Source organism: Atta cephalotes (assembly GCF_000143395.1).
Source record: "Atta cephalotes unplaced genomic scaffold scaffold00019, whole genome shotgun sequence".
Taxonomy (NCBI): Eukaryota; Metazoa; Arthropoda; class Insecta; order Hymenoptera; family Formicidae; genus Atta; species Atta cephalotes.
In genome coordinates this window covers 4,781,543-4,809,359 of record NW_012130083.1, presented here as the reverse complement: position 1 = coordinate 4,809,359, position 27,817 = coordinate 4,781,543, and the positions used below count along the sequence as shown (strand labels likewise).

The 27,817-nt window shown below is 32.5% G+C and overlaps 3 protein-coding genes and 1 pseudogene across 3 annotated transcripts in view; 2 read left to right on the top strand and 2 right to left on the bottom strand.

The window, feature by feature from the left end:
- The window catches only part of LOC105619113 (RNA-binding protein 1), a 10,210-nt gene extending 5,130 nt beyond the window's left edge, over positions 1-5,080 (top strand). The window contains exons 4-5 of the mRNA XM_012200643.1: positions 4,677-4,763; positions 5,041-5,080. Coding sequence (XP_012056033.1) covers positions 4,677-4,763; positions 5,041-5,044 — 91 coding nt within the window. The 3' untranslated portion in view covers positions 5,045-5,080. The remainder of the gene's footprint in view (positions 1-4,676; positions 4,764-5,040) is intronic.
- LOC105619112 lies at positions 2,212-3,497 on the top strand (annotated as a pseudogene).
- A 1,385-nt stretch (positions 5,081-6,465) lies between the features above and the next one.
- Positions 6,466-10,112, bottom strand: LOC105619111 (SET and MYND domain-containing protein 4). Its single transcript, XM_012200642.1, has 7 exons — positions 9,809-10,112; positions 8,951-9,494; positions 8,043-8,362; positions 7,587-7,795; positions 7,346-7,470; positions 7,054-7,263; positions 6,466-6,787 (listed from the first exon to the last, which is right to left on the bottom strand). The coding sequence occupies exons 1-7, from the start codon at positions 10,110-10,112 to the stop codon at positions 6,466-6,468; spliced, it is 2,034 nt and encodes a 677-aa protein (XP_012056032.1).
- A 2,019-nt stretch (positions 10,113-12,131) lies between these two features.
- The window catches only part of LOC105619110 (aquaporin AQPAn.G), a 31,750-nt gene continuing 16,064 nt past the window's right edge, over positions 12,132-27,817 (bottom strand). The window contains exons 3-4 of the mRNA XM_012200641.1: positions 13,951-14,094; positions 12,132-12,530 (exon numbers count right to left, since the gene is read on the bottom strand). Of these exons, the coding sequence (XP_012056031.1) occupies positions 12,132-12,530; positions 13,951-14,094 (543 nt within the window). The remainder of the gene's footprint in view (positions 12,531-13,950; positions 14,095-27,817) is intronic.

Genomic DNA, 27,817 nt, shown 5'->3' with positions numbered 1-27,817 from the left:
GTAAGTAAGGTAAAGTAAGTATATATATATATATATATATATATATATATATATATATATATATATAAGTTTTAGTTCCTATATATTAAGGCAAAAGATTGGAGGAATAAGTCTTATTCGTGTTTCGTTACTCTTAAAAAATTAATGAAGTGTAGTCAAGCACATTATTGATATTGTTTTCAATTATCATATCAGAAATTAGCTTTTTGGCGCAATTTAAAGAATTTAAATGTTAATGATTAATAAATTAAATCAAAATACAAATTTCAAAGTATTTTAGAGACAACATTATGAATCATATTCATTTTTAAATAAGTAATAGAAAGATATATAATAATAAAATATTCTTTTTATTTTATCAAATTTTTTTTAATAATTTAAGTCTATAAACTTCTAACAAAATTATTTTAATTTTTTTTTAATGATGAAATAAAAGTTAAATAAATTAAATTGTCAGTAATTTTTTTCTGTTCTTACAATTTGTACTCAATTGTCTTGAGTATCACCACTCAATCTTTTTATCTGTTTTGCTTTATATTTCTCTTTTTTCATTGTAACGCTCTCATCTACATGCTTTAGCAATCGGATTTACGTACGATATATCTTTTTTTTTTTAACAAATTTGTAGGTCCAGGTCGCGCAGCCCCCGTAGGAAATCCCTTGGTCGTTATCCGAGGTAAGATTTTCCTGCTCCTCTTAGTTTCCCATCTCCTCTTTATACATAAATCTATCTCGCTTCTTTTTTTCTGTTCCATTTTGCGGTCTACCGCAATTTTCAGGTGCTAAGACAAATGAAAATCTCTCAAAGCGCGAGGCGATCACCGGCAACATACTTGGCAGACATACATTAGTTATTCTTAATCTTTTGTAGATCCTGGTCGAGAAGTCCGCAGAGAACATCGCTAAGCCGTTACTCCAGGTAAAAATAAATTCTTTCTTTTTTACTCACTTTTTGACAAACTTTTTTGTATTTTGCTTCGCAAAAGTTTTCAGAAACTGATTTTCAGAATCCTGACGGGGATAGTGACTAGTAGGTATACACTATTGCTTGCAGTGTAGTATTCATATTGCACGCATTATTTGTCATGAGATAGTCATACTCACTAGAGGCATTTAAGACGGAGAACGATGATGGAATCAAATTAATCGGTAAAATTAACGAAAGAAAATAGAAATTTGCATTTAACTTAATAAAATTTTTACTTAGAAATCGATTTCGCTATTTACTTTATCACTGTTCTCTGTGTCGAAAGTGATCGAAATTTATAATTGGAAAACTAAGGCGTCTTAGAGAGTAGTCGATCACAATTTCGGCGAATCGTAGGTACTCGAGCGGCAGTAAAAAAAAAGAAAAAATAGTATTTGATCGGCAATCGAATTGAAAGTGGGAGAACAAGATTGAACGAACTATGCGATGGTAAACGAAAATGAGAAAGAATTAAATAGAAATAATGTGATAACAATAGAAATAGGCTCAGTAAATTTCAGAAATGCGTGATAGCAACGGAAACAACAGAACTTCATTTCGGCATTTCACATGTGAACTTTTGTATTATGCCATTATCGATTTTACTTTTTCAAAATGGGAGATCTTCTCGGTGTCTAAAATCACAAATCATAAAGAAAGTAAAAATTGAATATATAACTTTATAAAGTTTGTATCTTTTTAATAACTTTATATAGGTAGAAGATTACTAGAATTGTAAAGGTAGATTTGTTTCTAATATTAATGGCAATAGCAAATAATAATTCCTTATTGGCAAAAAGTATAATATAAATTCCAGATTAAATTAATTTGAATAAATTCTTTTATCTTACGTTAACGTAAGATTAGAGATCAGGAAATTTATTACTCTTTTTCTGTTGAGAATAGTTAATATTTTAATTTCTCAGGTATAAATATATTTTTGTTGCTTGTTGAGACTTGAAGGAAGTTGAGACGAACACTGCTTTCATCACTTCTCATCGCACACGCACCGTGGCATGGATGAAGCACGCAGATGATTCAAATGTACGGAAGTGAATCTGTGTGATCTGAACCTGAACAGTGTTTATCAATTCATTTTGATGAATATATATATGCTTGATGCGTCGCGACGAGAACGTGGTGCGTACGGAAGCGGTATATACATCCATCACATATCTAGATATTCGAGTCGATCAGCACGGAGCACAGAGAGGTCCTCCCTTCTTTTTTTTCTTTTTTTTTTCTCGTATGTACTCGAGTGGGCAGTCTAGGATAAACGAGAATGCGAGAATCGATCGATGAAAACGGCGAGAAGCGAGCGCGCGTGCAAATTTCGTTCTCGATTCGGAAATTCTTTTTTTTTCTCCCGAAATGACGAAAGTTCGCGAAAGAAAAAAAAAGAAATTGAAACGTAAAAAATACGCGATAGTGGCCAGGAGTATGATAACGTTGATGATTATATTGCTAAAACTGACGTTTGCAGATTCTACCAGCGTCAGCTCCTAGCTCTGCTCGTCTCCCCGCCACTACTACTACCACTACTTCTACTACTACTACTACTGCTACTACTACTTCTACAGCCGCCGTGAAAAAAGCGTATTATTACGCGAACAAAAAAAAGACAAATCGTCAGTCTCGCAATCGTCAATCGAACAAAACTGAACAAAAAATATGCCTGCCTGCCCACTAACTTCCCAACCAAGTCACCATCAGTCACCACCAAGTCACCGAGTATATAGGAAGCCGTCCGTACGTCTGTCACGTCACGTCACGTCGCCCGTCGATGTTGTGCGTTGTGGTGTTGCGACGTGCACACAGCACACAACGGCGCAACAACCGAAAACAACAGTTTCCGTGTGCCGTCACCGCTGCCGGAGTATCGCCAATGCCCGAGACTGCCACCTTCGGAAAAAAAAAGAAAAAGAAAACATTGCTTTTTTTCGTTGCTGTCCCCCTTCCCCCGTCCGCCATCGTGCACCGCAAAAAACCGTCTTGAACCGAAAAAAAAACATTGTCCATCGCTCCACTGCGGGACTTTCCCCTTCGATCACCACTACTACTATTACTACTACTACTACTCTTCCACCAACCACCACCACCATCACCATCACCAACCACCAACCACCAACCGACCAATCAACCGGGTGTTGTGATCCACCTTCTTCGACTCTTCGTCTCAGCTTTAGGGGGACGGCAGCACACATCGAATCAATCGCCAAAAACAAAATTTGCCACCGTAAGAAAAAAATGTCATCCACAACTGGCCATCACCACCAGTTTGTGACCACCACCAATCGCGATGCAAATTATTAAAAAAAATAATAAAAGAAATCGTCATACAGTAATTCTGTCCATCGGCGCGTCTCTCCATTTGACTACGATCGACTGTCTTCCCGACTGTTCGTCGTTTCGAGACCGACGTTTCTATTCTGCCACTACTACTAGTATTACTGCTACTTCTACCACTACTGCTACTGCCACTACTCGTCGACATCACTTAGGAACGTGTGTTATCCGCAACAACAACTGAACGCGTGAGAGTTGCCGCCGAGAGATCTTCTCGACCTTCGACTCCTCGAACGAAATGATCACGCAAAATAAGCGAAATGATCACCTACTACACACCATCCCACCACCACCCACCAACCAACCACCTGTACATGTTCACATTGGTATTTCACCGATTTTCAAAGATTTTTTATCTCTATCTCTATTTTTCATTTTATATATATATATCTCTTTTTTACTTTGTTACAATTCTTATTTCAAATTTGTGATCGTTTCGGTGAAGAGTTCTGTCTGATTCCATGAACAATTAATGCATTTTGTCGGGATGTATAAATAAGAATCTCGAAGACAATTAATTGAGAGAATGAAATTGTTTTTAATCGAATTTTTATAAACGAACAGTAGTGTTTAATCGAATCAGAGAACTCCCAGCCAATACACATAATATAAATAAAATTGATATACATCGAGATATAACATTTATTGATAAAATTTAATGATTACTACTAAAATTAATCCTCTACTTTTTTTGTTTTCGCATTTGATTGGTGAGACATCATTTTGTATTAATTCATTATTAATCGTGTCTAACTATATAATTTTTATACATCATTTTTAGGTAAAATAGGAATTAAATAATTCTCCTAATTCTCTTACAGTTGCCTTGCGATGATTTTTCGTATCTGTGTTCCATCGCACCGCTTCACTCTATTTTGATCAGAATTTGACGACATAATTTTACAAGTATTTTCTTATAATGATAAATAGGTGATCATTGAAAAATAAAGACAAATTACACAAATATTTAAACATTAATAAATGATTATTGTTAAATTAACAATCTATATTTATTTTTTAATAATTTAAAATTTGAGAATAAAAAAGTAAGATATTTCATACATCTATTAATAAATGAATAATTCTCTAAAATAGTAATAGTTCCGATCAAAAATTATTTGAAAGTAATAATTAAATTAACAAATATTATTTTAGCAATTAATTGTACTAAATAAATCGTTTGTTTATCGTAATATTAATATTATTTTTGACAAATAACATTAATTGATAATTTAAGATAAACGGTGTCAATAATTACAATATTATTTATTTGCAAAATTTGTAATGGAGTGGAACGTAATGCGTTCTAATAATTTTGTTATGTCAAAATGAAAATGATGTCAAACTGCGTTTAATTTTTTAGATCGAGATCACGCAGCCCCCGCAGAAGATCATTGACCCGGAGCCGCAGCCGAGATCGCCGCTCACGTTCGGATTCCCGTGACAGACGGTATTAATATATTGCTAATTAAAAGAAAAAAAAGCAAAATTTTTATTAAAAATTAAAAAAAATAAAGACAACGAAGACACTTCACACATTTGGTATAATAAAGACAGATTTAAAAAATCCTCTCCATTATGACACGACAAGAATTCCGCGTTCGCGCGCCATAAGAATTCATCGCGAAAGAGACTCCTCTTTTGCGATAGCGACAAAAAAAGAGAAAAATGTGTTTACACCACGATACACTTTTTATCTAAGCTTTGTATTCTTTATCTAATTGCAGTTAGATGCTAAAAGTTCAAGAGAGAAAGAGAAGTAGATAGAAAGAGAAAGAGAGAGAAAAAGCGGATCGACTTTATATGCTGGAGAGAAGACAGAAAGAAAAAAATATAAAATGAGAAATTTTTGTATGTACATAATAAAAATGGATTGTTAATCACACATACATACTATACGTTCGCATTTGAAATTATGAACAATTATAAAAATGCGACGAAAAGTAGACATTCGATCAATTTCGTAAATCACATATTTAGTTTGTAAGCTACAGTTTCCAAGTTTCACGACTATATGTACGCGTATACACACATACATAATATATTATGCACAGTATATTAGCACATTATATGACTAGGTGAATAATTGTATGCCTACATGTTTAATTAACATTATCAAGATATGCTACTTAAAAACAAAAATAATAAAATATTACAAAAAATCTAATTAAAAGTCATTTGATGGATATATTGTGGAACAAAATTTAATCTTTCTTTGCTACACGAGTGTGAATAGTCATCTTTTATCTGCTGAACATAAGTTTATTAGCAAAAGTTTTATCACCAAAGATTTCTTTGTGTTGTTTGAAATTGCTTGAAATCTCTAATATATAAGAGTTGGTAAAGACTAATGTTGTAAAAAAAGAGAGAAAGATGCTGAATGCAAAAAGTGCAAGCAACGCAAAATCTCAAATCTCAACTTGATAGCCAATTTTTGCCAATGGATTCAGCATGTAAAAATACGTTGGAAATGATTATACTCGTGTTGCAAAATTGTGTGTTCCTTAATGTTATTATCATTAATTAATAGTTATTAATGGATATTTGATTAGATATTTTCTACCACATTATATTTCCAACATAAAAAATAAATTGATATTGATTAGATAATACTTATATTTGAAGAAAGGACGGGGAAGAGAGCAAAAATTGTTTTTTGTTTATTTTGTACTTGACTTTGTACTTGAATTTGACAAGACAAAGAAGTTGTAAATGATAATAAATAAATGTGTGAAATTTTCAGCCAAATTGATTTTTTTCTGTGTAATGCGAACATAACAAGAAATTTGCACAGCTATCTTCTTTCTTCACATCAATAATGAATAATAATAATTTAAAAAACGACAAGTGAGTATTACAAAAGTTAAATACATAAGTATAAATATGCATTTGTGTATATGATGCGTGTACACAAAAAAATTATTGTGATGTAAGTTTGATTGTTTTTTTAAGGAAATATTTTAAAAGAAAATTGTTTTCTATTTTTAATTTCGATATCTTTGTAAGTATTCTGATGAAAGAATTAAGATAGTTACTAAGATTAATCGAATTTGTTTAATTTAAGATTACGCGGAAGAAGTTTGCGCCTTTTTATTTTGCAGAAAGATTCTACGTAAATTTGTATAAATTTTTTTTATAGTTTCATAATGAGACTAGATATAAGCTGTATTGCCTAAGGCAAGAGAGCATAATCTGACTCCCTGCTGACAGATGTGATAATCTCTTATGGGCAATGCTAGAGTCTCGTCCAGCAACTTCAAAATCTCAAGATATGCTTTCAGTGCATGCTCATTTCGGCCTTCTTCGAGATTCGTCGATGCGACTTTGAAAAGTGCGTCCGTATCCTGTAGAGCTTTCAAGCCCTTCAGAATGTTCATACTTTTGCCACACTTCGCACATCCGATCATGAACTCATTCGTATCGCTTTTGACCATTAATACATTACCACAAGACGGTCCAGTCTCACATTTAAATCTGGAAGAACAAAGCAAATGGTAAATTAATGTGTTTTCAATAATAAGATAGAGTAGATGATTTAAGTGTTTAATATTTTTTATATTACTCTTAAAAATTTTTTTCATATTTATACATGTTAGCAATTTTTTATTTAATTATTAAATAAGTAATACTAATAATTGACACAAGTCAATATTTTTATTATAATCTTATTATAAATAATCACAATGTCAATTATATACTCTAAATTAATATTAACATTTTTGAAAATCGATAAATTATACCTGAGTATTGTTGGATCCAATTTATCTAGAAGCGGCCAATGTCCCGAGCACGCCTCGCAATTACAATCGAACCAATATTGCACCCTTAATTTTCTTTTTCGCTCACTCTCGGGCGTAGTTGTGAAGATAGGACCATAATTTTCAGAAATCTCTTCACCTGCGTTGATTGTGCGAACAGCGCGAACAATCATTGTGGTGCCGATGAAATACCTCGATTTACATTTTTTAGTTTAAAAATCTATTAGTTGATAATAATTCAACAACAATAAATAAAACATTTATTATTATTTACCGAATTACGCCAGGATTGCACGAGTGATTTAGCATTGCAACCGTAGGATAAACACCACCGCCTATGAACACACTTTTGGTTTTAGTAAGTGTCTTCTGTCCTTTTAGCCTTACCAGTTCTGAAATCTAGAAAACGAACGATTTGCAGTGATTGTGACAAATACAATAACGCTCGTTTTCAAAACAATAATAATGAAATACAATCGAGCGAATTGTAATGTTACATTATGTGTCGTCCTTACTTCATGCGAGTTGAATTGCAATAATTGTAAATTGTGTAATAGCAATCCTGCGATAAACAATTCCTCGTCTGACAATCTATTGTCCGCTGAATCGGCGGTTTTCACATTTTCCGGTAAGTAATTGCTGGATCTTAACAATCTGAATAACCAGGTTGCCATGTAGGCCCTGTGAAAAATATCCTCTGGCAATCTTCTGTCTTCATGAGTAACTATTGATATACATAAAACATAAAATATTCGAAAAAAGAAAATAATTCATAAATTTGAATTTATTAGATTAATAAGAAAGAGAAGAGAATCATTTATTTAACTAAAAAATTCAAAATAAAAGTTCTTGATAATTTTATTAATCGAAGGAAATAAAAATCTAGCGACAGTCTCGTGTAAAAAAAATCATGATTGATTAAATATTCATATTTGTGTAATCAAAACAACTATTTATATTTTTTCAGTTACCTAAATTGTAGAAGGTATTTATATAATCGTCTCCTCGATATGGATTCTTCGCGGAGATCTTTAACGCAGGATCCCTAAACTGTTCCTTCAGCCTCATAACTTCTTCGAAAGGTCTCTGTGTGATCGCCCTTAGGGCCAGGAAACACGTGACCGAAGCTTTCGAGTACCACAGGGCCGGTAACAATTTGCACTCCTGCGAATGCACCTGAGCATCCGCATCTCTGCAACGGCGACTGCAATACGCGACGCAGCTGTAGGTGCGACAAGCCGCCGGTGTTGGCACGAATATCCTCATGAAGCATAGGTGGCAATGTGTGAGTCTTGAAAGTCGAATGTCGCATACATTTTAGTCGTGATATAATTTCGCGCAACCGCGATTTGCGATAAACGGAGGGAAAAGAAAGAATAAAAAAACAAAATGGATCAAAAAATAGCGAAATAAAAAAAAGATTACGTGATTCGTAACCGAGAATTATATTCTCGACGATAGCTATGAAATCTTGAATTCACAAATCTTTGAAATTCACAAATTTTCTGAATCGGAAATTATAGTAAAATCACCAGCAACAGTAGTGCGATAAATAAAAGTATTAATAATGCCGGCTCTTTGTCGACAATGTTGGCAACTTGAAATTAAGGCACAGTTAATTTTTTATTGTGAATTCTAGTAGATAAATTTAAACCTATAAAAAATAAGTAAAATACAATCCAACTTTTGTGACAGTATAAACTCGTTAAAATTTTCTCAAGTATATATGTAAGAATTTTTTTAGATTATTTTTATACAGTCCAATATAAAAATTTGAAGTTCGAAAATCCAGATTGCGGACGAAGGATGAAAATTTTACATTGAAAAGGAATAACAGTAGATTTCCAAAAATATAATCTAACATAATGCTTGGATTTACCTGGTCTCTGCTAGCAGAAATGCACAATGCGGTCGTTCAACGATCACGATTTCACCGGGTGTTATCTTCCTGGTCGCCACGGCGTGTCTACCTATGTCACCTCCATCATCCTTAATTTCCACCGCTCTACTGCAAGCAGGATATACGGGATTCCTCTCCTTCGTAGGGATAAGTCTATCCTCCAAACGCGCGCTGGACTTTTGCTTGCTATAAACTTGCGAAGGATTCTTTATAGCGGCTTCATTGAGTCGTTTACCTTTATCCATCACTGCGAGCATCATTCTGATGTCCGTCTCGAACTTCTGCCTACGTTTCAAGGATATCCTGGCATCATCTAAGGCCTGGAGAGCTCGCCTAAATGCTTCGATTGCCTCATCGTGCCTTTTCAGACCCAATAAACACCTAGCTCGTCGCTCTTCAAGTTTATATATAAGGTCCTTCGAGTAACCGAGTAGTGAAGCTTCTTCGATATCCTCCAACGCATATTCATGACGCTCCAGGTAGTACAATGTGGCCGAGCGATTTGCCAAAATGATACTCAATTCTAAACATTTAGATATTTTATATTTTCAGGATCGATAATTATAAGAATAATATAATTATTAATCAAAGAACGCCAATAACCACGAAAGATTTTCAGATGAGTTATACCGAAATGCATGAAGAAATGACGGCAATTTTTTTAATAGTAAACGTATTATATAATCCGGAATATTATTTTATTTTCTTATTAAATTATTATGTTATATAATTATTATGTTATATAATATTGTATTAATTACAAATATTAATTGCAGGTATTAAATTACATAAATATAATTATATACAAATTAAACAATGAATGTTACACGTATCTACCTGTTGATGGTGCTAGAAGAGCTGCATTCGAATACGTTTCCAAGGCCTTCGTGAATTCACCGCGGCCAAAAAATTTGTTTCCGATGTCTTTCAATCGAATAGCACTGTCACGATCCTTGATCATAGGCTTCTCTACCTCTAGCGGTAATTCATGTGCTTCAGGATAACTCAAAACAAAAGCCACCCTCTCAGCATCTGATTCGAGGACGGAAAATTTCTTGAAATCTTGCTGGCGAATTGCTTTTCTTACCGCTAATAAATTCGAACGGAAAAATCCACTGATTTCCGGCTCATTTTCCAACATGATATTTTAAGTATTTTTCTTTATTAATGCGTGACAACAATTAAAAATTAAATGCGTTGGACATAATGATACTGGAGCACTTGAATGATTTTAAATGATATAATTTATATTAATATATATATATATATATATATATTTATTTTTTTATCAAATTAAGAAGAAAAATATTAATTACAGATTTAATATCTATTTATACAGTTTATATATTAAATATGTAGATATATTTAACAAAAATTGATTAGAATTATTAGTTGAAATACATATTTTCTAATATTCAAATTAAATGAATAGTATTTCTTTTAATATTAATTAAAATTTCTCAGAATCATTTTGGTAATTATTATTAAGTACTTATAATATATACTTTTATATTTTTTATTAATATACACTTTTATATTTTTCTCCGTCGAATCTTTATTAATTTCCCACGATCAATTCTCGAATTAATTTCTCGGCAAAATCACGAGAGATAATATGAAATTAATTAGAATCACTAATTGGAGAACGCACTTTGTAATCCCGAACGATGTCTCGAAGTTACTAGTTTCTGATGGCGTGTCTGACAAGCGAAAACTGGGCGCGGCTATTTTAGCATATGCTATTTTGAGACACTTTCGATTCAACGTGAATGCTTGTGCTGCGACAAAACGATAATGTATAATCTTCCTTATAAATAACAATATAATTTCATCGATATTCAGATTAAAACTAAATACTTGCTGTTACATTTCGCTCTTCTTAGATTTTCAAAGATATGCATCTTTTGAAACTTATATAAGTACTTTTATTATTTCGAGAAGTAGGGCAAGAATTTGTAAAAATAAAAACGCAAATAGTACACTGACGATAAAGAGTATATTTGTTAATGCTATCTATCCATGTCGTTATGGATAAACTGTAAACTAATTAATTAAACGCAGATTATACGTTATACTATTGCTACGTCAGTTATATTAAGTTAACAATATATACAAAACTCAGATTAACGATGTACAAAAATAGCGGATGTAGAATTCATACGAGAAGAGAGTTGATTGATAAATGATCTCGAGTTATGACGGTGTCTCACGATGATATTACATTGATAGTAATTAATTAAAAAAATCTCTCTTTGCATGTTCTAGGTAAATACTTTTAAGTTACTAATTTCTTAAGAAAAAGGAATCTTTGAGGAAGGATATCAATTTAATATAATTATTGTGTGATAACATCATATACATTTCTTACTCCGCAATAGTATTTAATAGTAATATTACCGATTAATATTAAGATAATATTAAGATAATATTCTGCAATTTTTTATGTTATTTTACAATAATATCGTTATATTTCTTCTTTAAAGCCTATTCTACAATGAACTTTTTGTTTTCTGTTTCTTACTTCTTGCTATTTTTTACATCTTGTCTTTTTGCTTCTTATCCGGTTTTTTATTTTATGTCGCCCGAAATAAAAGTTATCGAACTTCGGAAGAAACAAGAAACACGTAGCAATATCGATAAAACAGTTATAAAAAAGGAAAAATAAAAGATAAAGAGCAAGAAACAGGAAACAAAGAGTACATTGTAGAATAGGCTTAAGTGACTTTTTCTGGTTTAATTCTGTTGAATGAAAAAAAGGCTCTAGACAAAAATAAAAATCTAGCACCATCTCATATTGAATGTAAATGATATAAATAATACATTTCCAGATAAAATAGAATATTAGGAAGAAGTAAAATATTGAATAGATTTACACAGAATAATTTTGATCAAAATAATCTTCCTTCCTGAATTCGAATCTAACGTCGAATCTAACAATTCGATCTCCTTTAATTCGCAGCGTTCAATTCCACTTAGAAATCTATCCTACAAATCGTACTTCTTCACGAACATGGTCTTGTTAAATGCAACGAAGGTCACGTAATCGTTTTTTCACGCCGTTATCCTTACAATTCTACTTCTTTATTTACACTCGGGAAATCTTCGCAGAATATTATTGTTAGAACTCATCTTGCGTGTTCGTAGGATTCAAAGATCGCTTTTAAAAGTCATATGAACCCTCCTCGTTCTCTCTGTTGGCTCTGAGGCCCATTCTGTATACGCCACCGGCCACAGCGGCGCCGATAAGTGGGCCCACCCAGTAGACCCACAGATCTTTGTACTTGTCATCCACCACGGCCGGACCCAGACTCCTAGCTGGATTCATGCTGCTACCAGTGATGGGCACCGCCGCCATATGAGCCACAGCAATCGCCAGGCCGATCGCAAGTGGGGCCCAACCCTTCACGTCAGTCCTCTTGGGATCCGTGACAGCGTGCACGACCAGCACCAGCAGGAACGTGATGATTATTTCCACTCCTACACCCTGAGCGTCAGTCACTTCATGATGCAACGCGGTAGCGCCTAGGCCATGGGCGACTTGTTCTTTAGGTAAAAGCAGCTAGATAAAAAACAATTCGATTAGACGAATCAATAAATATCGTGATAGAAAAAAAAAATAAATTTGATTTATGACTATCAAGATACGTTCAACGGATACAATAATTGAATGAGGGATTGCGCATCAAAAGAATAGATAGAGAATAGAGAATAAGAATTTCAACCTATCAGAAACTGCAGTGTATTCCACAATGCATGTAGTTTCTAATAAATTGAAATTCTCTAATGTCCGTTTTCATCAACATAGATTAACTTTAATCTCGGTTCAACTTACTCTTCGTCTTTTTCTAATTCTGAAGGTTAATCTGTAATTCCAGAAATCTCTAATTCTAGAAATTAAAGTTAATCTACATTGGTGAAAACGAGTAATAAAAATCTGATTAAATGAAGAATACATCAATAACAGCAAGCGTCCATTCAGTTGTTGAGTCTTCTTCTGAACGCAATCAAATGTATAAATAAATAAGATTGCCCGCAAATTTTAAATCATTTGCAATAATTCACAATCGAATTTCTTTTCTTTAATACTGTCACTGATTAATCGTTAAATTGATGCAAAAAAATAACGAGGCATTCTCTATTTTCTTCCATTCATAATTAGATATCTCTCTTTTACCATAAATTATTGTAGATTACAATGGCAGAGCAATAAGAGTTAAGCATTAACAAATGAAGTATTTAATGTCGATTTATATATATATATATTCATCGAAATTAATTCAGGCAATAAAAGATACGCAAATTATTATCAGGCACGCACGCACGCACGTGCGCTACTGTTCCTCACGCACAATCCAGATGGCCGACTCGATCACGACCAGTTTCTGATGTAACGGATGTACGAAGAAGTCGGGAAGGAGAAGCAAACCTTGACCTTGCATAACGATGATTTAATTGATATGAATAAGACGGGGCACTACCTTTCGGAGTCCCGCACCAAATCGAAATGACAGGTTATCAACGATCAATTTCACGCTTCGACTGGACAATCATTGTGATTACGTGTGTAAAAAAAACGTAAGCGCGCTTAAATGTCGAACGATACGTCGGCGTATCTTACCAGAATTTTATATAATTCATGCAATGTGATGGTTTATGCAGTGATTTAAATTCTAAGCAATTTCATTTAGTTTTAAAAGTAAAATGAAAAAGAATTAAATTTTAAATAATCATAAAGATGAAAGTCGCTACAATCATCTCTTCTTCATGGTTTAATTAATTAAATAGAATAATAGATAAATCGCTATATAATCTGATCGTTTTTAAGTAGTTCTTCTTTTTATTTGAAGAATTTTTTTCAGAAGATATGGAAATCAATTTGGAAGTTATTATATATATATGTATATGTAGACTAAATGCTCAATTTTTTAAAAAGGAATGGATTGGGTGTTACAGTGAACGTTTGAATTTTTATTACGTACCTTAAGAACAACAGAACCCGCTATAGCGCCGCAACATTGACAGACTGTATAACAGACGGTTTTGAGAAAACTGCAATTTCCGCTGATCAACAGACCGACTGACACAGCCGGATTTATGTGACAGCCGGAAATCGGACCTAGAACCTAAAATAAAAAAATATAATATCGTTAATAAATTTTTGTAATTTTTCATATTCTCTGTCTTATAAAAATAAAGAGTAAAATTTTATAAAAGAGAAAAGAATTACAAAATTAAAATTTTATATTAATTAATATGTATAAATATATAAATTACAACATTAGTAACAATTACATTATTGATTGGTCTAATGCGTTTTTTCAAAAATTTAAAGAATTAATCGAGAATTATTTTTTGTACTTGAAGAAAACGAAATTCATTTTCCTCGAGATTTTTTTTAGCTCGTTAAAACATTAAAACATTGCATTAAATCTTTCAATCTGTTCAATTATAATGATAAAGCTATTTGTCATAAATAATAAATAGCGAAGTATATTTTTTAGACATGATTTCTTGTATATTTTTATAATAATGTAATTAAGGGGCTCAATACAGTCAGTATAACAATATTGATTGTATTGGGCATATTTTAGCATTCAGTTCACATTACACATATTCTATGGAATTTTAGAATAAAAATTTGTATAAAAGCGCGTTCTGAATATGAGCTAAATTAAAAGCAAAAATTAAAAGCAATTAACAGATCAGGATTTAAAAATACGATTCTTTTATCATAATTTTTACATTGCGTTCTTTACATCTTTTTACAATGCAACTTCAAAGATTGTTACTTTGTCGATAATGGTTATGATTACGTCACGCTATCATTGTATCTTCCATTAGAAATTATGGCGAGAGTGGAGGTTTATGATTCATTTCTCGATCGGCGAGCTTGCGGCTAATAAAACCCGAGCCGTGAGAAAATTTCTAAAGCCTCTTTTGTAATCACATCCCACGCCCGCCACAAACAGAGAAGAAAGAAAGAAAGAAAGAAAGAGAGAAACAAAATTCATTTCTCGCATTTATTTCAGACAGTGTCGTCGCATTGTTTTGATCCCGAATTGCGTATGTAAATTCTCTGCTTGTAAATTCTTCTTAAGACGTGTCATTACGCAGAGCTCGCATATTTCGAAGCCAATTCGAGGACAACCCGGTCTCATCTTCTCATAAATATGATGAGATGGGTGATTTTTATAGGAATGTCTCTCTATAATCTCTAAAATTATTTTGTGAGTAAAAACGCCATACTATAATATGACATTGTATTTAAATAAATACAAACAATAAAATAAAAAATAGAACACTAGAACAGATAAACAAAAATATAATTAAAGGTTCGACGATAGTTATGAATATATCTGCGAGATGTCTTGATGTATTTGTTAATGCGCACAATTTCTGAAATTATAAAGCATAAACATGATATATTTAGAGAATCGATGTTTGATTTATTGCAGCATTGCATGTGGTTGCTAATCGATAGCAGATGGTGGTCGCGGTAGATGAACGCGATCTAATTCATATGCACAATTTGCACAGAAATTACCTGAGCCTGCTCGTAAACTCACTCCGCAAATTGCTCGTAAACTTCCACTTGATATTGACGCAAACATTTTACATTAATAATATCGTTGTTCAAATACGATTACGGTACACGACATAAGTCGCATTAGACTTATGTGCACGCAACAATTAATCGATTACTTTGCAAATATATGACAAAATGCATCGGCACGCTAATTCAATAAAAATTCCTTTTCTACGATAGGATGTGCCGATATCTAAGTAGAATACAATCATATTATCAAAATGATATTATCAAAACGACTCCAAAATGATTAAAAGTCAATTATTTTTTTCAATCATTTATGGTTCATTTTAATGTCATTTTAATTGGCATTATTATAATTTATTGTTCTGCTTGGACAATCCTGAAAATGATCAATGCAAACATGATATTCCCCAAATAGCAAAACGTTAAAAAAAGCGATTAGTTGTGTTATTTGGGGAGTATCATTTTGCGTTGATCATTTTCAGGATTGTCCAAGCAGAACAACAAGTTATAATAACATCAATTAAAATGATATTAAAATGAATCATAAATGATTGAAAAGTGACTTTTAATGATCATTTTGAAGTTATTTTGACATCATTTTGATGTCACAATGATATAATTGTATTCTACTTGGATGTCGGCACATCTTATCGCAGAAAAAAAATTTTTATTGAACAGCGCTGTGTGCTACTTGTTGTTCTTTTTCGCGTTTATATAAAAAGGAAAATACTCAATTATCTTATAAATAATATTCAGAGAGATACATTAAAATGCGATTTAATAAAAATTCCTGGATACGTCGGGTAATTATCCCAGAATCAGATGACATGTTCCTTTTTTTCGCGAACGCGTCACGGAATCCTTCGAACCCTGCGAGACTCCGCAGACTTGACGGCGTCAGACTCGTCTAAATCGGTTGGGGCCCAATGGGCCCGGGATACGATGCGTGCCTCGACACGACGCGGCCCAGTTCTCATGCACGTCGGCAAGGTCTCGGCTCGCCGCGGGCGATCGGCACACATATGTGCCGACCACGATTACGCAAGATTCTCTCTCTCTCTCTCTTATCTCTTTTGTTCCTTTATCTCTCTCGATCCTTGATCCCCGTCAACGGGTCCGTTTGTCGATCTACGATTTCCAACGAATCCACATCGCGAATCTAACGAGATATATCTATATCTCGAAATACCTGTATCGCGAATTTGCGCCATTATACATCCAAAATTCGCCTAAGGGATTCGCCTAAAGTTCGATCGATGAATTATTGCAAGAAAGAAAAAGTATCGCGAACGAATATACAGGGTGTCCCTGAAGCGGTCGCTTTTAACTTCAACGAGAGCCCCTTTTTAATGAGAGTCTCCTTAATAAAAGATTTTGGTCGAGAATTGATTTGCAATTGAAGCAGGCGAGACCGACGATCAGGAAAGTCAGGTTCTTTTGTGTTGAGTTCCAAGGGATTGTGCGACATGGCCTTGTGAGTTGCCAAGTGAAATGAAAAATCTCCGTGTCACATGGCTTTAATTGACATGTGCTCGCACGATGCAAGGGTCCGTCTGGGCCTCGTGGAATATAGGTATAAAGCACGTCATATTTAAAGTGCGCTTTAAAAGGGAAAGTTATGCTACTTTCCGCGACTCATCGGCCTTGTCTTCACGTCGTTGTTCCGAGAAAAGTAATAAACGGACCCCTGGACGCAATGTGTGAAATTCGTACATATTTCGACAAGCTTTATTTTGCCAAAGTCCCGAACATCTATCTAGAAATGCCTTGTATTTCTCTACCAAATATGATGAATTATTCGAAAGACTCACGCAGATCTTAATTGTCTCTTAAATTCGGATTTTTAAATCTTTACTTTCAGTGAAATTAAATTAAAAATTTGACATTCTTGTTTGAAGATCTTTTGGAACAGTCATTTTATAGAATACAGTTGTTCAAAATTTTAATATTGGCCCATCAATTCTTTGTAAATCTTTTATATGTTAAATCTTTACTTTTAGCAAAGTTAGAAAGTAATCATCTCATTTCTTTTTTTACTCTTGTGATATTTCCACATTCATTTATTATAAAATTTATTAATATTTGAAAATATTATGGATATAAATTTAATCATTTAATTTTCTGAAAAAAAATAAATATAGAAATTAAACAAAATAAGCACGTTAAGTATAAACTATTATACGACATTTATTTTTAAAAATAAAGATTTTAATTAATGTAATGCTTTTTTGTAGTTTTATAGAATTATATATTTAAAGATTCTTAAAGAATAGCTATTACTAGAAAAGATTTAAAAATGTGCTAAAAATCTATACAGAATAATATTTTATAATAATAATACATTTCTTCACTGTTGAGGTGTAAAAATATCAGGTGACTATTCCTGGATCAAAAGTATGGGAATCCCATTCTAAATTTCTTTGAGTTCATCATTTCAATCAAGTGTGATTGTTCGAAAAGCCATGAATCTTAAATCTTCGCTTTTAGTAAAGTTGATTGAAAAGTGTGGCAATCTCGTTTCTTCATTACAATCATTTCAACCAATTGCAATTGTCGGATCTCTCCGCGCTTCCATTCGCGGTTTCTTTAACGTTCTTAAATTAGAGATCAAACGAAAAATAAAATTAATTTCCAACATTCATTCCAGTAGATCGCACGATTTCGAATTATCTCGCGGTTTCGCGCCCTCGGGGTCTTACGACCCACAGCCCGCGGTCATATACTCCCGCCTGCGAAGTGCGCAGGATCGGATTCGAAGGGTATAATACTACGAACTGTTATAGGCTTTGATAGTTTGATAAAATAAATGATAAATAAAAAAAAATATTAAAAAATGGGATATGCGACAATCCTTATATTTCCTAAAAAGTTGCAAGAAATAAATATTGGACTTCTTATATATATATTGTATATAAAATAATAAAATTCAAAGGGCTAATTTGGAGACAGCAGTCTGAAATATATAAAAGTTTTACTAATTTTTTTGTTGTCTAAAATATTATTTTTTGCCCACTTCTTACCGCGCTTCAAATTAACCCTTTGAATTTTATTATTTTATATACAGTTATATTTTCTGTTATTCGTGGAAGATAACTTTATCCAGACAATTCCAAATATAACCAACCCCTCTTAACGTCTCTTCGTTTTTTGACTAACGCATGAATACTGAAGTATAAATGAAGTATCTTATAAAATGGAGTAACTTCGATTTAAAATCCGGCTAACTTTGACCCAAATTTTTTTATCTGAGCCAATAAAACTCAGGATAAAATAAATTCAACCTGAAACGTGTACATATTCATACACGTGCCGCGCTCCTTTTTCGCGCTAACGAACGTGCGCGCGTGACACGCGTTGCTTAAACTTCATCACGAATTAGCGGCGAGCAGGTGCAAGGAGAATCACGCGCGGTGAATTATCCTAGACCTCGTCTGTAGAAAACGATAGGTAAAGCTGATCGCCTTGAATCACTTTACTGTCTCCTCTGAGACGGATCGTCTTTTATTGTCATTTCATATGGCAGAGATTGAAGGCTGTCAAATTCGCAGTAAAATCATAGACTTTCAAACCGACAAACGTATGAAGTGGAAAAAAACATTCGATTCTAGAACAGTTGCCTTTTCAACTTTATTCTTTTAAAACTGGATGATAGCTAAATATTGCAGTGTGATAGCAGCGAATTAATAATGATAAATTGATAACGAAGGATTGCACGCTACCAGCGAATTACGTACATACATGCAATCTCCATTCGATTTTTTTGCATGACGTCGAACAATTAATTTAAGTTAAACGTCAAGATATAAGTTCGATTGTTATTTATTTTTTATTAGCTTTATTTATTTTTTATTATTCAAATCACAATCGCGATAAGTGCCGTGAAATCCAAGACGAAAATGATAATAAATAGTAACGAAAAAATGGGATTGAGATGTCGAGAAAGTTTCACGCCAGTAACGGGGGAAGGATCGAAGGATTCAACATTAACGAGATGCGTGCAAATTTACGACGCAAATTACGCGTCTCTTTCTCTCTCCTTTTCAAGACGAACCGTCATCGTCGACTTGTTCGAGAGTTAAATACGACGGAGCGCGAGCATTAAATAATAGGCCCCGCCAACGTATTGTCAGTAATTACCGTAAGGTGTCTGGCCCCGCTGTTCCGTTACAAATTTGTACACGTTGTCGGCGGCGCTCCTGCAGCGCGAAGCCGCAGGATCGGATTCGCAAAACTTCTCGAAGAGAGAAAGAAGAGAGAGAAACATTCAAAAAACATCTAATCTGAATTATTCCAATATATCGTATATTATAACATACAACAATAAAAATTCATTAATTTAATTAATCAACACTAGCAATTAAAAATTGTATTCGATAATAATCAATTAATAATCACTAATTAACAATAATAATTTAAAAATTTGTAATTTCCTATTAGTATTCGTCAAATTTATTTTTAGCTGTGTACATTTATTTGAATATTTTATTGACTATTGTATATAATGATTTATTGTATATAATGATTTATAATTCATTCAGAATATACATATTTCAAAAGATCCTTTTAAAGATCCTTTTTCGATAATGTAGCTATTATGCAATATAATTATATAGTTAAACGAATTTATTTGACTATTGAATTTCCTTTTGTTTTGAATTTCTCCAAACAATCGTATCGATTAAATACGATGGATTTAAAAATGTATATAACTGGCGGATATCGGGGAGCATCAATTTCTAGGATCCATCAATCTCTCCTTATCCTTTCCAATGCGGGCCTGCGTGTAGAGAGTAATTGGGCTGCGTGACGCACATGAGCTGCAAGACGTAGGACAATGATCTTTTGCCTGTGGGCCTGGCTTGCGCAACGATGCACGAGGGAGCGGCTCCTCTTGGGGCTCGAAAAGGCCCCCAGCAAGATGACTCTAATGTTTGCCAAAGGATATGTCGTTCATACCGGAGGAGTCAGATTTTGTATTAGATAAATCCTACCTAGATGTTCATGCTCGCTCATACACTCAATCGTAGCCTTCGTTTGCTATTTATTGCATCACGCTGAAACTTTTGAAACGTTTTATCAATTTCTTTCTTTTCATGTAAAATTTTGATCGTGCCCAACGGAAAAGACTGACAAACTATACAAAACATTTAGATCGAAAATAATGTTGAAATTTTGAAATTTATACTTCTTTGTCTTTATTTTTTATCTATTTTAATCTTGTATTGTTTCTTGTATTAAAAATAAGTGCATTAAATCATTTTTTTTTTTAAGTACTGATATATGAAACAAAGCATTTTGCTTAAATTCATCTAATTTTGTCTAATACGATTTCTAAATGAGACTGTAGCAAGTAAAATTTCGGAAATATGATAGATTACCGAAAAGAATCGCAAAAACATGATGCAAGATCGTAAGGGTTCTAGAAAAAATGAAATATCGAAATTTAATGTGTCGAAAACCTTGGCCCGGCTCTAAAATCAATATTGGCGGGCATACGAGTTTTATGCAAATTTTTCCGAAAGAAAACAATGCGGCTTGTCACACGGTGCATATTGCACATAGTTGATAAGATAGAAAAGCATAAAGCGACATTTAAAAACGAGCAATATCCTTCAACAATAATTAGCAATTCATAAATCAATGATTTCAAGAAAGCGAGAAGCAATTAATTTGATGTCATGTAACAAATGCAAAATAAGGATCACTTATTACTTATATGTATATGTCTATCTTGTTCTGAAAATGATGGAATAATCTAAAACACGAGATAATAGCGAGGATAATTTTTGCTTGTGATAAATTTGAGTTCGTGCAATTACGTAAGCGAACTCAGACGCTCATCATCTGCAAGCGTGGATAATTAATAAGACACTCCCTTATGATTTCTAAAAAGAAGCTTTTTACTTCAACTAATTGCGTCCATTTAATTTTACGTCGTCACTCATCTAATATTACATTGACTTAATTAAATTAAGATGCTATTTTAATTAAACGAAATTAAACATGGCAAAAATCAATTTGACTGATTATGGGTGAGGCATAATATATTACATCCACAATACATTAAAAATTAACTTATTAACGCTAACGAATAATATTTCTAATGTCAAAATATTTGTAATAAAAATAATATTTCGTTTTATCATTATAGAAAGTTTTTGAAACGTTACCTTTATGAAAAAATATTGGAAAAGTATTGGACTCGCAAAAAAAAACAATTAGAAATAATTGGAAAAACCATTCAAATCTAACATTGCACATTATTCGTCTCAGCTTTATATAAGATAACCATCTTGATCGATTAAAATTAGAAAAAAATTTATACTTTGCGCGTAATATAACAAGGTAATAATTATGATCAATTAAAATTAAAAAAAAGTTTATATTATGCGTATAAATACTCATTCAATAGTATTTTTCCACAAGAATATTTACACACATTAATTTAAGACTATAAATATACAATATACTGGTTGAAAAACGTATATCTTTAAAAAATTCAGCTTTACCAAAACAAGATGTTAATTTAGTGTGCATTGTGCACGTTGAGATAAACAAAGTTTTAGTGACTTTAATTGTCAATATGAAAAATTGTGGAGACTCTTAACCAGCTACACTGAAAAAAATTTATTTTTTTTTTACTAGTACTAAATAAGTATTTATTTATAATAAATAAATAAATACTGAATAAAAAAATGATAATGAAATGATAATCAAATTAGTAGTTTTTGTGTCAAATAAATATATGTTTACATTTAGTAATAATTACTTAGAAATATTCCAACTAAAATTTATTAAAATTTAATTTTTTTTTTCAGTGTAGAAATCGTCAATGACAATTTGTAGAGGAGGACCTCTAGGACTTTTCTTCTCGGTTAACGACGCCAACGATCAGTGTTTTCCGACGATCCGAGTCCGCTGCTATTGCATCTTGCGTTGCGCAAGAGCAAGCAAGCTGCTCTCGCTCTTCTCGCCTCGCGTATGAAGAGCCGCACATTTGCGTATAATGCGGGGCGAGATGCGTGCGATTTGCATTCGAACAGGACAGGATCGACTGTGACTTTGCAGATCTGCGCCTCCCTTCCCTCCTTTCTCACTCTTTCAACTTTTCATTCTGTGCTCTTCCCATTCTCCTCGCTCTCTCGTCCTTCGATCTCCTCCCTTGCGCGTGACGTCCCTTTCTTTCTTTCTCTTCTTTTTTTTTCTTTTAAATATCGCCATCCTTAACCGGCCCGCGCAAAAAAGATGGTAGAACGCAGGATGAGGAATGGTTGGACTGCACAAAGTTGCAAGTGCATGAGGGATTTTAATAATAACGTTTGCGTAAGTTTTTCGTGAGCTGGGTCTTTATTCTCTCTCTCGTGAAGTCCAAATTAGTTGGATTGTGAACTACAGTATTATTAATCGATGGATTTTAAAAAATGAGATTTTTTTTTAAATTGATAAATATTGGCTACTTTAATTTTTTGTTGCTATTATTAAGTATTTATTGTGTTCATACTTATATACTTATAAACTTATAAATTTTTCTGTGTAGGTAATTTAAAAAATTAGAAAAAAATAAAAAAGCTTTGATTAAAATTAGAAAAAATATATAATTAATTTTAATTAAATATAATTGAATTTTATTAAAAGAAAAATTTAGGAAATTCCAATTACAATCAGAAATCAATTCAATTAAATTAGATCAAAGAATCTGAAGAAGACATTAAAATTCTGTTGATCAAAAAGAGCACTAGATATTTAACAATTTGTTCAATTTAGTTTTATAATATTTAATTTAACTTCATTAAAAAATTTAAAAGAATACTTTAGGCAAACTATATACGACTATATATCGGATAAATTTGAAATGACGAAGAAGTAGAAAAAGACGAATGTCGGGCGACACAAGGTTGCACGATTTTAATCGTGGGGAATTGCAGGTTTCGCAAGCTAATGAAAAGTGCGACATGCACGACGGCTCTCGTGCTTTTTGCCGGGCCTACATCTCGGGAACACCCGTGTCGCGTGGAAGAATACACGTTTCACGAGCACGTATTAATCTCTAAAAGAAATATTAGCATACTCACGAACGGATGTTATTTACGGCCCATTATAACATAAGAATTATTACGCAAACAAAAAAGGTCTAAATAAAGAAAGAGAAAGATTATCGTTACCTTGTATTAATAATTGTTATGTTATATCAATGATTAAATAAATTTTTATCATAAATAATTTATCATAAATAAAACATTAATCATAAATATGTTAAATTACGTTTAATTCTAATTGAAATTATTAATATATACGTAAAAGGTAACATGTAACATTTTTTATTACATAGAATTTATATTAAATTTTATATTTTAAATTTTAATTTTTCCATATAGAAGTCAAGAGTATCAATAATTTTAATCTTTAATGGTCAATATATATTTTTAATAAGCAAGTATACCAAACGTATTGATGCAACTATACTATGAGATCTCTCATCGCGCACTAGATCCATGATAATTATCTTGAATAATTATTTCATCTAGATAAACATGCGGGCTCTCTCAAATATTTTTTCAGCACTACTCATAATACGTTGTTTGTCCAAGTTTCTCTCTGTTTCTTCCTTTTTTACTGATGAAGAAAAAGTCACTTAATGTTCCTCTATCAATAGTTTTATTGAGCGACGATCAGTTGTGCACAGCGCACTTGTATAAATTATAATTTTTATCTTACAATAGAGACAGAGCGAGACAACCGACCTATAATAATAATAAGAAGCGGCTACACAGATGTCATCAATGTTTGTTTTGCCATGCTGGCTGCGCAAAGCGATTGGTATAACAAAACCGATCGCTATATAGACAATATTATCCGTTAGTATGAACGAGACTTTTGACATTCATTTCTCGTTCTTTTGAACGAAACTTTTGAATCGAGAACGTGTCTAGAGCTCAAGCAGAGAATTTTCAACTGAGTCGTCGTTCGAGGCGACACCAATGTGATTAAATAATATTTCAAGATGGCACATTGATTATGGCACACAATTGAGATACTTATAATTGGATATCGAGAATAGAGGAAGAAAAGTATCATATAAGTAATTATAATTCTAACATCCAGAATATTTGTCAGAAGTTTACAAAATTTTAAACACACAAGTTTTAAAAGAGACATGTATCACATATAGACACACCTGAAAAAATGCAAACGATTTTTTCCAGAAAATGGGATCACCAAATAAAATTTACATTTTAGTTTGAGAAAAATTTATGATTGACTTTAGAAAAATAATTAACTTTAATTTGCATATTCCTAAAATTGTTAAAAGTTTTAAAAAATAATAAAATATAAAATTACAAATTCAAGTAACATCTGGGAAATTTTATAAGAATATTTACGTAAAAACTGAAGTACAATAAAGAAATTGAATACAATAAAGACTACAAACTTAAAAGTCACATAAAGTAAATCACATATAAATAAAAGTCACTAAAAGTAAAAGTACTATTGTAGAAATTATAATGTTGATTGGAGAATTTTATGCAACTCTGATTACTTTTTCCAAAAAAAGAACTAACAAAATATACTTTAGATATAATATAAATTTGATAAATTAAAATGAGCTCTTGAAAAAGTTAAAGTCTAAGTTTTATTAGATTATTTCGAAATACCAATTTCTTAAAATTTCGAAAAAGATATTTTTTAGACACTATTTTAAACTCTGTCGTCTCTCCTTCAATCCGAATGTCCCTCCTCGTCTCCTCTTTCCTAGAATAAAAAAATTTCTATGCGATTTATAGAGCATTATATAGACGATTATATCCGTGTTACGAGCTGTCGAAAAGTGAAGTATCAATAACGCACAAACGGAATAATAGTGAGCACTAGACTCTCGAGCACCAGCTCCGGATCTTTCGAGTAGGTTGTCAGAAGCCCCGGGGGCACAATTGCACCATCTCTGGACGGAGTTAGACCCCCTTGGGCGAATCGGCGGCCTTATTTACCCTTCCACCACACGAAGCCCGGGCGGCCCACACATGTACGTCAATTAAAACGTCGCCATGGCAAAGCCGAAGTTCACGATCCTTTCACGAAAGGCACAGATCGACAGGAGCGGAAAATGGATCGAGCGCGGGGAAAAATGATCGGACGATCAATGTAGTTAATTTAAAAAGACTGGTCTTTTTTAATTGAAGAAGGCAATGAGGAGAATTAAATTTGCGTCAATCGATGTGATGAATCATCTCGATCAAATGTATTTGAAAAATTCTGCTCGTGGCTTGCTAATATTATTGATTTGTTTGTACCATTTAATTATTTATCTGATCAATTTTGATCTTATTTGTTTTTATATAATTTTTTTAATTCTTAGAAAAAAATATCAAATTAAAGAGTTGATATTACTGTGTGATAATGTTTATTAATGTCAATGCTAATTATAACAATTAGTTTACTCTTTTACTTTCGTTTGTGCTACATTCGCGAACAAAGTTCGAGTCGGGACGACAATTTATCCCGGGCCTTCCCACGCCCGACAATAATCGTTAGTGAAAATATTCGAACCAGAACGAATTACCATTAACGAAGTGACCATTCATCTCCTCGTAATCGCGTCGCATGGATTCTGATTGATACAAAGGAGACTGAACGAGTGCTCTTCAACAAATCCGATCGTTCGCCGAAAGTTCGCGTGTCGACAGAGCAGCGCGCTATAAACTGTTTCGAGGACGAGGTCAGCTCGCGAATTCGAAAGGACGAACTGCGAGTGCGATTTAAGGATGATTCCCTTCCCCCCCCCCCCCGTTGTTTCTCATCTATTTATCCATCTCAATGAACAGCCGACGATCCGGTATTGCTCATGCAATCGCATATCGAGAGTGCACTTATGAGCAGAAGTGCGCGGAATTGTGAGAAACTTGTTGCGAAAATTTGCCTCTGGACGCTTCAAAAGTTCTTCTAACTGACATTTTTATTCCTAAAGTGCAAAAATAGAAAAAAGCACCAATATCTTGATTAGTACTACAATTTACATATTTTTTCAATATTGCTATTATTTATTTAATATTGTCTTATTATGATATTAATATTAATTGTATACTGTTTCACATTTTCCTATATTTTTCTTTGTTACTATATGTGACTCATTTTCTTTACTTTTTTCTCTTTTAATTCGTAATATAAGATATAATAACAAAAAAATTAAAATGACAACACAATCGACGTAATGTGCAAAAAATTAAAGAAATCGAGAAAAACAACTCTCGAATGATGATTTCGCAATTTCTTAGTAAGCCATTTCAGATCGCTACAGATAAGAATTAATCATTTGCAAGGATTGTACGCGATACCATGTAACACACGAGAATATCCTTCATAATATCCGATCAAAACGTGATTAAAGATTATCTCATTTTATCAGTTTACCTATGTTATCTTTGTTATTCTGTACATTTTTTACAGAACAATGATTTTGATTGAAACGCCATACTTTTGTGTATCTTATGCTTTACATAAGCAGATTATCGCAAAAATACTCTGTCGATGATGTTTTTTTATAAAGGAAATTTGCAAGCGAACGTCAATCTAATTTTTATCTACCTTTTTTCCCAATATTTTAGTTCATTATTTAATACTAAGCTCGCTAATGGTGTCAAATTAATTATTTCTTTGTTTTTGGTGAAAAGTTATTTTGATATTATTTATGTGTTATAGAATTTATATTTTGTATTCATATATTCTCAATATTCTATATTGAATATCTAATACAAAAAAATTGAAACAACTTTCAGAGTCAAAATTACATCATATAAAATGCTGCGTGTTGAATCTCTTAATCTATAAAAGTCGATTCATGAAAGGAGAGTAAGAGTGATTATCGAATCGCGAAATGCGAAGTGAATGGAAATCCCTGTTTTAAAATGGTCAAAATACAATGTATTAAAAAGCGCATATATGTGTATGAATGTATATTTTAAAAATATATATTATATTGAGATAAGAAAAAATTAAAATAAATATGAAGTCTGTAGAAAAAGAATTAACAATTATTGTTTGTTATCAATAATCGATTTTGCATGAATTTTATTATACATATAACATTAAAGGTATAAGTCACCTTAATCATTTATCTAAAATATAAAAAGTATTAACAATTAATCATTCTTTCAGAATTTATACATCTTTATAAACATAAGCTCTCTCTCTCTCTCTCTNTNCTNCTCTCTACTCTCTCTACTCTCTACTACTACTACTACTCTACTACGTACTCTACTACTCTACTACTACTACTACTACTCTACTACTACGTACGT

Excerpts from the sequence above, each read along its gene's own strand:
- LOC105619111 (XM_012200642.1), bottom strand. The coding sequence starts at position 10,112 with ATGTTGGAAAATGAGCCGGAAATCAGTGGATTTTTCCGTTCGAATTTA. Across the intron at positions 9,495-9,808 it reads TCTTCTAGCACCATCAACAG|AATTGAGTATCATTTTGGCA; the intron begins GTAGATACGTGT and ends CTAAATGTTTAG. Across the intron at positions 8,363-8,950 it reads TTTCTGCTAGCAGAGACCAG|ACTCACACATTGCCACCTAT; the intron begins GTAAATCCAAGC and ends TCGACTTTCAAG.